Source organism: Siphateles boraxobius, unplaced genomic scaffold (assembly GCF_051911475.1).
Source record: "Siphateles boraxobius isolate OS27281-9 unplaced genomic scaffold, OSU_SipBor_1 33, whole genome shotgun sequence".
In the NCBI taxonomy this organism is placed as follows: Eukaryota; Metazoa; Chordata; class Actinopteri; order Cypriniformes; family Leuciscidae; genus Siphateles; species Siphateles boraxobius.
This window is the reverse complement of record NW_027508953.1, coordinates 4,666,495-4,677,306: the sequence shown is the minus strand read 5'-3', so window position 1 is coordinate 4,677,306 and position 10,812 is coordinate 4,666,495. Positions and strand designations below refer to the sequence as shown.

Below are 10,812 nucleotides of genomic sequence, written 5' to 3'. Positions count from 1 at the left end.
GAGCATAAAGAAGATACATTCTCAGAAAACCTGCTCAAAAATAAATTACAAGGGTAATATCTATGAACAATTTTGAAATGGAGTTCTTTTATTTTATTAGGAATAAACCGTTTGTGAGAAAAAGCCCATAAGTATAATTCAAATCAGAGTTTGGATAACAGATGCTCCATTTAGAACGAGCTTTAGGAAGAGTTCTTGTAGTTGAAGAAAGAGCATTCCTAATAAAGAAGTTGTTGCATTTTTTATCTAATACATTAACACCATTGAATGCAAGTGTAGGAATAACGTTGTTTAAACGGTTGTAACTTAAATTCGCTTTAAACAAGGTTCTTACACTTACAGGAATACTTTTAGTCACCTTATTAAAATCTCTTACAGAAATCACAACACTTTTCAGGGACATAAAATCATGAAAAGAAAGAAGGTCTCCTTGAGCACTAAACAAATCAGAAACAAAAAGAATATTTTGATCCACCCATTCTTTGAAAAAAAGAGATTTGTTAACACACAGTACATTTTCATTATTCCAAATAATACACGTGTGTGGGGAGAAATTATGTTTGAAAGCAATCTTCCAGGATTCAAGAGCTTGTTTATGAAAATTGGAGAGTTTAATAGGTAATTTGCTGCACTTAAAATTACAAGATAATAAGAATTTAAGGTCAGCACAGTGTTTAAAGATTAAATTAGGGATCCAAAACCAGGGTAAACTATTGTTAGAAATACAATACTTAATCCAAATGATTCCCACACGCTTTTCCCGCCTATTTTTCAATCCGATTTGATTATCTTAATGTGCAATACCGAGGTTAACCACTAGATGGACGGCAAACTCCATCTGATTTTACACGGCGACCCTCAGTCTCTCACCAAACAGATTTGACTAGATTACGGGAAGATTTCCGCCTGCAAAACCTACTAAGTGTCTGCGATGAGAATTCAAATAACCTCTTGACTGTTAAATTCCCGTTTCGTGACAGAACCCGATGTGATGAGTGAGTTATTTTGAATAGCCTACCCTACATATTTGAATGTTAGCTGTAAGTCTGAATAGTGGTTTGAAGCTGCCTGCGGATCAAGTACAAATGCTTTTTAACCTCAGTCAAACTTCTTTTAGTATATTTAATTACATTTAAAAAACAGAAATGATTAAATATGACCTAATTTTTACTTCATGATCAATCTATGTCTAATTTGATCAAAAATATATGAAGTCAAATCATACCCTGTGATGTAGTTAAAGAAATATTGTGTGAGTTAGTGATTTTACAGGGAAACAAAAATATCCAAATGGTCGATTTTACCCATTAATTTAGCATTTTGTCATAGAACCCTATTGTTACTCACATTGTAACATGGGTCTACAATTCTAACATGGGTCCAACTAATGTACGGCCTTTCCTAGGGCCTGGTCCGAAAACCAGCCTAATTTTACAGAGCTTCCACAAGACAGATTAGTTGACTTGTTTTGCAGGCAGCCCCAGCTATTAGATTACTTTTGCACACAGCTGCTATCTAACTGACAATGCCTATATACTTGAATAATGTGATAACAATTAGCATTAAGCTCTTGACATTGATGAAACCTTTCATATCAACGATGAAAATTCATATCTTAATATTGGAGTGTGCTATGGCAGGCATTCACAATCCCTCGATGAGCATATGATGTTAAACATGCTCGTTTGTATAAAACCATACAAAAGGGAAGACATCATTGTAAGACATCTCACTCACGCAAATTTACTCATCCATGTCCTCCACATTTAAACACAAAGCCAACAGTTCCTACAAAAAAGGTAGTTTACAGTCAAGGCCTTGTATTATATATCAGCTGGCCAAACATGTAGGCTAGACTGCTTGCAGAGGCAAGAAAACAAAACACAGAAGACACTGGCACAATACATGTCAGCTTACAGTTTATAATGTACAGTCATTCATGCAGTTCAGTGGGGCAGAATCCAAAGCTACATCCACGTTGCACACAGTATCCATCCAATAGAATATCTTAGGGAAGACTCATCTTGTTCCAAACCTGTATAATGTCTGTATGATATTTTGAAGAATTTTCAACAGTTTTAGTTTATATAATGAAAGTCAGTGAGGTCCAAAACAACATGGGACCCCATTGACTTTCATAGTATGAACCAAAAACCATTGGTGTTTAATGAATTAAAATGAGTTCGAGTAAATGATGACAGATTTTTTATTTTTTGTGATCTATCACTTTAAGTGGTTAGATGTGTTTGACTAAGTTTCACTGTATTAAAAAGGTCACATTGCAATTATATAGTGCACAAAAAAAGGCCTAAGCTTAAAAGTGTTAAATATAGTTACTTGAATCCTTTGTTCAGTATGCCAAACTGCGACGTAGGCATCACGGTGGCTTGTCATTATAACAGTATTTAATGATTATGTATTATTATCTTGGCTTATATCTATGTGCGGTTGGAGACTAATGGCCATAGCAACAGACACCGCGAGGTGTTTCTCGACACCCGACGAACGTGATTGAGGTTGGAGCGTTGGCAAGCTGTCGGCACACCACAGTCATCCTGGCACTGGGTACGCAAACACATATTCTCACCCTCTTTCTTTATTTCTCTCCCCCTCACAAACCGACACTGTATTCCTCTCACTGCAACACACACATTTCCTCACACACACACATTTCCTCTGAGTTAAAAGGCAGGGCCGAGACTTCATTGCCAGTGAGGTAATGAGGCCACCGTTGCCACACAGTCTGCAGTGTTCGACAGACTCACCCCGGGCATCGTTTCACACTTTCCGAACCCTCTGCTCAGTCTCAAGTTTACTTTATACCCCATATATCCCAATATTACCCCATCATTTCAGTTCCCTCCCAATTTTTTCCTCATCCCACTGTCCTTTTTTCTTAAATATAACTCTGAGCTTTGTTGCTTTAATATGAAACGAATTTCGGGGGGACTTTGAGGACGTCTCCAACCAAAACAAAGTGTAGATGTTGGTTTGAAATTTTTCACTCTGTGACTATTTTGGGCCAAAAGAAAGATGGAAAGAGTTTGTGCATGGGAGGGAGCGAAAGGAGGAGAAGGAAGAGTAGGAAGTCGTGAATAGTGTGAATAGGAGTAGGAAGAGATAGTTCCTAGCTGAGATACAGGAGACGCTGTCAACACACACATGCCGGACCCGATATAGACCGACACACCATTCTGTACATACCAGCGGCCCTCACAGCCGCTTATAAACACTGTACGCTCTCGTAGCTATACGGTGTCCTCTAACACTTAACCTCGCTCATGTTTCTTGCAGCTAGTGCACGGTGTCTCTGCTCCACAATTTACTTCTGTTCTCACTTTTAATTCCTCACCCTCATTCCAGCGCACGCTCTCTCTCGCTCTCATAGGCTTGGCACAGCGCTTGGCACAGTGCCTGAAATGGGTCAAATATAACTCTTGCATTCCTCTCCTTCAGTCTCTTTTCCTCCCTGGCTTATGAAGCCTCACACACACACACACACAAACATACATACAAACACAGTCTCCCTCTCTCAGGGATTACAGTTGACTTTATTTACACCTAATCAAGTGGTCGGAGGGCATCTGGTTTTACCACTTTTGAAATATTTACTTTAAAAAGCTTGAGGGTCCCCATGTACGCGCAGCCTGACGGTGTGTGTATGCATGTGTGTGATATATTAATGATACATTCTCATTGGATTTGCTTATGGGAAGTGGTAAGTCTGCGTCACTAGCCACATATGAGTACAGTATCCATCTATCTTGTGTTTGAAACAAACAAGTTTCATTGAGACGTGTTAAGGTCTGTATTTCTCTTTTCATCACTTTCTCAGTCTATTTCATTTCTATTGCTCAAGCTTGGTGGTAACCCCGAGTATTAAATGTCAGCGCTCACAGCACATATTTCCATTGAAGGAGGGATGTGAGCCATATCTAGGGATTAGAAAACCATGTGAAGTTATGAATTTAATTTATGTGCAAAAATTGGGATATTTGCAAAAACAAATGGCAAACAAGGCAGCACTTCCCTCCCATGTGTTGGTGAATGATATTGTAAATTTTGGAGTAATGATCGTAAATCAAATGAAATTGGGAAAAAAAGAAAATAAATTTAGAACAAAAAAACAGAGGTTGTAGCTACTGGGGAAGCCACTGTGTTTTATTAAATAAAAAAATTACTTGACATTTTCTTTTCTGAGAGAATTATTAATGTAAATGCGTTTAGATTGTAGTTTGTCTTCTTACCAAATAAAAAAAAAGTTATTATATATTACATAGTAAGTATATAGTAATTAAAAGTACATAGTAATTTATCAAGTGACACTTTTTCTGCACATTTTGTTTGGTTTTTCTTCATTTTTCTGCATCATGTTGTTTTTATCCCAAAATGTGCATGAAAATATGTGAATGGCAACCAGACTATTGCCACTTCAGGGTGAGCTCTTTTGTTAGGCTGGTAAGTAACCATCTAGCAACCACCTTGTGGGCCTAGCAATGTCCTAGAAACCAAAAACACTATAGTAACTGCATAGCAACACCCTGGCAACCACTCAGAACACCCTAGCAACAGCTTAGCAACCACTCTGAACATCCCAGCAGTGTGCAGTTTTGCATATGCAAGCAGCAACCCCATAAATCGCTTTCCCTACCTCGTTACTTTCACCCCATCATCTCTCGTTTACATCTATCTGCTCTTCCCCAAAGTGCAAGTGTGGTAATCCTATTAGAAATGTGTGAATACCAGCTGGGACAAGGAGAAGCAAAGAGTGAGGGGACACAAAACAGAATGAGAGGGAGAGTTTATGTGTACTTGAAAGAGAAAACATGGATGTCAATTTGCATGGTCCACATCAAGAATCCCTTTGAGATATACGTGTGCGTTTGAACATGAGATATTGTCTTTGGGATCGCAGCACTGTAAAATCTGTCTCTGAAGTTGTGTGTTAAGTCAAAGGTGTGTGTTATGAGGTTAGTGTGGCAGACAGCGGAGAGACAGGCCAAATGTGTTTCCTGAAGAGTTCAAGCGCCAAGAAAATAAACAAGTCTTTTGATCACAAAGAGTCTATTCACATGCTCCTTTACACGCTCACACAGAGATGTATACATAAACTCTCGCTCTTTTTTTCTTTCCCCCGATGCCCTTCCCCCGCCATTTTTGGGCTGCTGCTTTTACCCCTTGCACTTTTAGCATTTTAGCCCCGCCCCTTCCTTTCTCTCTCTCCCTGACACTCTTTCCTAATCCCCAATTCCCTTGAGAATTCCTCCCTATTGGTCCCACAGCACTTCTATATTTCTCTCAGCCTCTCTCTCTCTCTCTCTCTCTCTGAGCTGGGAAGCCTGGAAGATAAGACCTTGGATGCCATAGTTTTTTCTTTCTTTTTGAAAACCTGGTGAGAAAAATTAAAAGGTATATCATGCTGGTGACCTTGACACCTTTAAACACCTTCATACCACCAATTACACTCACACACACACACACACACACAAAAACACACACACACGTAAGAACCTTCCATCATTGGTGCACAAAGCTCCCTTTGTGCGTCTGAGTGTGTGTGTTTGGATTCTGAATGCATATGTGGATGTGTATATTGGGCCCCCTTCACGGGTTCAGTGGGGGGTATTTACTACTAGAACTATAGTAGCTTAATGTTTGGGAGATGACTAAAAGAGAGGAGACTTTTGCCTACAGAACACCAATTGCATTATCATTAGATTTCCTTCATCATAGCTCACTTTAGTTTGCTGAAACATTCCCTCATTCTGCTTTTCTCAACGGGCTTCCATTTGTTGCTTGGTAAATCTGGCCGCAACTTATATACGTTGCTTTGATCAGTCCTACATGATGTTTTAATGACCGCTCATTAATCAGTACTTTCATCTGTCAGGGATTAATCTTCCTCAGTTGTTCTGAATACTCGTGTGATCATTGGCGTCAAATGTGTGGGAGATAGGAGCTAATTGCAGCGATTGTGGGGTTTTGTTTAGACTTGTCAGCGGGTGAGAAGTTGAAGTAAAGGACAACAGGCTGAAGAAACACTTTGATTTGTTATGACATCTATCTTGTCTCTACGAAAGACAAGTATATAGATTCAACATAACTGGAATTAGCGGTGTGCCATAAGAATGTGTAGGAGTAAAAAATTGGTAATTGTTTGAAATCAACGGTGATCATAAAATTCAAGGTGTTCCTTTTGTTTAGTTTGTGTTCAAAAATGCTCTTAATTCCCTATATAGTGCACATATTGGCTGCATCCAAAATGGCATACTTCTATAAAACCAATATGTCTCAAAAGAAGTATGTCTGAATTCACAGTACTCACAAAAGCGTAGGCAAAAAGTACATGGATGAGATTCCGGCGAGATTCTGAAGGGTGTCCCATGAGGCCACAGGAGAGGATAATGACGGCGTGGCAAATGCCGTACGTCCAGATTACATTCATACTACACACAATCATACTACCTACTTTTTTGCGGCCGTGAAGTATTCACTTATTGAAAATAAGTAGGGGTGAATTCAGGTTGATTGGGACACTTTTTTATAGTCATCTCAATGGCAAAAAGTGTCCCAATCAACTTGAATTCACCTTACAGTATGCGAGTTAGGATATAGCCTTTTATACCCACAATGCACTCTGATTTATAGTGTACAACCAATATATACTAGCTGATGCTAGTGTACATGAGATATGTGCTCTGATATTTCTCTTTTTTATTTCATAAGTCAAAAAAGTTATTAAAAGTTATAAGTTATATGTGTTCTGATATTTCTCTTTAAGCTTTAAGTCTATAAAGGTTATGTTATTTTATAGATTAAAAAAACAGTAAATTGTAGTGAGTCAAACTACTTTTTGCCATTAGCTCAGATTAATGCAATGTGTTTGATCTTTCTTGTCTAATGCTGTATTTTCAATTCACTCCTATATTTTCTTTTACTTTATTTCCCACGTGAACTACACTACTGTTCAAAAGTTCCTAATATGCTGATTTTCTGCTTAATACATTTTAATTATTATTATTATCAATGTTGAAAACAGTTGTGCTGCTTAATATTTAGATCATTTTAGTGTGTCCTTGATGAATAAAAGTATTAGTTTCTTTCAAAGCGGTAAAATGCATGTAACACTCACTATATCTGAAATAGGGATTCATTGAATGAATGAGCGATTTCAGACAGGGCAACAGTTCTTTGGTCTCTTTCTCTTTACATGATTATGTGCATGTCAGTGTTCAGATTTGGGTTAGGCTTCTGAGAATAGCCTACCATGGAAAAAACAGCACATAAATTGCCTATTTCTTCTCCCTACGAATCCATTTCGAAGTAATCTTTATGACGTACTTACACTGCTATGTCCTTCCATCGCTTTGATATTCTTGGATTCCCAAAAAAGGGTTATTTCTGTAGGCGCATGGTTATGGTTTTCATTAAGTTATAACAATATGTGAATTGCCCATTAGTACTGCGCTGAAGAAGCACTACAGTTCGTCGTGTGCCGTGTACCAGTTCGATGTTCCCAAGGCCCATTTGCTTGGAGTATAACTCCTCTTTTTTTCTCTGTCTCTTTTTATTCTCATCTCTGTCTCTCCCCCTCTCTTTCTCTCCTGCGCGTCTGTCTGTCATTCTGATTAGAGACGGCGGGGTCGTGCCACAAAGGAGAGGAGTGAAAGAAAACATCTCCAAACGAGGCCACAAACCAGATCTGTTTCTCTGTCTTGCTCGTTTTAAGTCATTTGCTTATGCACCAGAAAATGCTGTATTCAGTGTTTTACACCCAGAGCCTTCTTCAAATTAACATCAATTACTGGTTGATGTCACTTTTTCCTCAAATGTTAATTAGTCTAATGATGGAGGTCGAGCCTTATGCTTGAGATTAATCATGGCTAATGAAAGACAAATGTTGCTTATTTATTTTACCATGGTTTTTGAGTAAGTTTGTCGCATTCTCAGTATTCGGAAGTCCCCAAAAATACGACTCGCACACAAGAAGTCAAGGCCTGGCCTATATGTGCGTGTGCTTGCAAGTAGCATTAACGCTGAACTGCTAATTTAGCACTTACGTGCAAATGCTTTACAAATGTCATCTACTACCCTTGAGTTTCCACTGACAACTGCTCCGGCTCTGACAGTGAGAAAGGGAGGCGGTGTAGGAAAAGAATGAGAGATAAGGAAAAGAGAAGGCCACCTACAGACTCACATTCGTTTCTCACTCCAGCCCACATTTAGCACTCTCAATAACAATTGCATTTTTCTGAGTAAACAACCTTGAAGAACGTTCTGCCATGTTCGATCCATATGCTATGACACTGTGACACTTTGCTTGGCACAAATAAGCTGCATGTCAACATCTGATGGATCCATCCCGTTTTCTGAAAAAGGTCATTGTTCTCTCTATTCTTAGCCAATAGCTTTTTATTTATGGCTATTATTCTTCAATAACTACCAACAATGCTGGTTGTCTGTTACTTTTTTCGGCAAGTTTATCTTCAACATGGGGTGAAGGAACCACTCTTTTTGTTTTTTTTTATTTAATAACCTCTGGCTCTGAGCTGCTCTTTATCACACAATGTAAATAATCAAGCTTAAGAAAATGACAGAAGCACTGCAAAAAAATATTTCATGATTTATCTTAACTTTTTATCTTTTGTCAAATCAACTTAATTAATGTGGTTCAGATAATATAATATTTTGAGTTTCTGTTTATTAAACCAATCTCCTTCATTGTATTAACTCACATTTTTAATTTCAATAAACTTAAAATTAAGGCGACCAGGTGACTTACTTTTTTAAGTTAAACAAACAAATGTTGTTGTTTTTTACAGTGAATCCTAAAGCATGCACTACTTTAAGTTGCCTGAACTCCATCCATGTTCACTGTAAGAACAGAGCAGCTGATATTCTGCTGAACTTCTCAAACAGTTCCACTGAAGCAAGAAAGACATTTGAGTTTGGAACAACATAACGATGAGTAAATAAAAACAGATTTGTACTTTCTGGGTGAACTATTATTCACTAGCCTAAGTGACACAACAACCATTAATACAAAGCAATTTTTTTGCAGTTTCAACTTTGACGAACGCGAGACCACCACTGACGACAGATTTTATTGGTTTTCGGTCAGTATCTGTGGGACAACATGTCATCGACACCTCGCTATGTTCGGACGGCGTTGGCGGTCTCCGCAGCAACGCTTCAGTGACGCGAGTCCCGGACAAACGGTGGGGGGGCGTGGCTACGTGGGCTCTCCGCCCCGACCTCCCCCGCTTAGCGTGGGCGGCCCCGTGTGGCTGGAAGAACGAAACACGACACCCCGATAGAAGAGGAGAAGGAGGGGGCAGAAGGGAGAGAGAGAGAGTTGCACGGACTGAGTGGAAAAAGAAAAAGTCCGTGGAAAGAGAGGGAGAAAAGTGGATCGGGCATTTCTGCCTTCTCGTTTGTTTTGATTTTGTCTGCTTCGCCTCGTGTTTCAACGTAAAGGCTTGAATATGCAACTTCGAAGTGTGTATAAAGTAATCAGGAGTTCAGCACGGACACGGTCCTCCTCCATAGGCACGACGCGCTCCGATATCTGACCGTAAAAGAGCGAGTCTGTCCGGCCACAAGGCAACAACGTCCTCCACGTTGGGGAGGAAAAACAAAACACGAAAACTCAAAACAAACCGGGGGAGGACGAGCGAAGGGGCTGGATTTGAGGAGGAAAAGTTTACAGAGGAGTTTTGTGTGCGATCCTGAGCTCACCGAGAGGAAGAAGTTCATTTCATCTCTCTCTCTATCTTTCTCACTCACTCTCTTTCTCAGTTAGCTCGACTGCTAACGAAGCGGCTATACTCTCCAACATGAAGACCCCGGGCGATACGGGTAAGTTTTCCCATACAACAACAACACCAGGTCGATTTAATCCAGCTTTAGATTGCTGTATTAAGAAAATCAAGAGGCTAATACCAATTTTAGTGAGTTGATTGTCGTTTTAGGTGAGTTTCTCTCTGCATATGCATCCCGCTAATTCTCCTTAGACTAGGTGATGTGTTTGTAATATTCGTATTTAAAACGACTTACGACTGAACTCGTACAAGTGTAAAAGTATGCGATACAGTTTTGTTTTGAAAGGCTTGTAAAGTTGAAAGTAACCAGGTAGCTAGTTGACGAAGTTAGTTTTAATGAGTTTTTGATCAGTCGTCTGTTTTGTGTTGGCTATACCGACATTGTTGGACATTTTACAGTTTTTCTTCGTCTAGCTGTCATTCTGTCTTTTTTTAGCCTACCCGAAAAGGTGCGCATACAGGGATTAAAATCAATATCTGGGAACACACGAGTTTTCACAACTTTTGAGCCGTCCCAACTGTGACAGTCTTGGCTGTTTTAGATGTGATTCGCATAATAAACGTATTTATCACGCTTCCAGGTGTTTACGCTCTATGGGAAAATGAAAAGGTGTTTAAAATGGCTTTATAGCCGCTTGTGTTGATCCAGTATGGCATCCACCATTTGCGAGCAACTTTCAGCCATTTGGCCCTGAGAAAGTGGCATCCCATCACAGCGCCTCTCTGTGTGTGCTGGAGGATTTTACACAAGATATTTCACATTTCTGCTTTGTTTGTGTTTACTGTTGTGTTTTATTCATTTATAGAGCGTTGTGTCTAAACGTGTAAAGTTAATCGTCACATGAATGCTTTACTTGCCTCCATGTAGTTAAATGAGTACTACTTTTTTCTTTGTTTACTTTGTATGGAGGCTGTTTTGGTTAAGCTGACAATCACTTTTACTTGCTTGATCTGGTTATTTGAAAAGCTAAAAACACTTTTCTGTAACCCT

General features: G+C 39.2%; 1 protein-coding gene across 3 annotated transcripts in view; it reads left to right on the top strand.

Moving 5' to 3' along the window:
• The first annotated feature begins 2,548 nt into the window (after positions 1–2,548).
• erf (Ets2 repressor factor) overlaps positions 2,549–10,812 on the top strand; it is a 40,348-nt gene continuing 32,084 nt past the window's right edge. The window contains exon 1 of one of the 3 annotated variants that reach the window (XM_077194993.1): positions 2,549–2,565. Coding sequence is in view for 2 of the 3 variants with exons in the window: in XM_077194992.1 (XP_077051107.1) it covers positions 9,837–9,858 (22 nt within the window). In the remaining variant the exon portion in view is untranslated. Of the gene's footprint in view, positions 2,566–9,105; positions 9,859–10,812 lie in introns of those variants that run through there. The other 2 variants (XM_077194992.1, XM_077194991.1) reach the window with 2 other exon arrangements.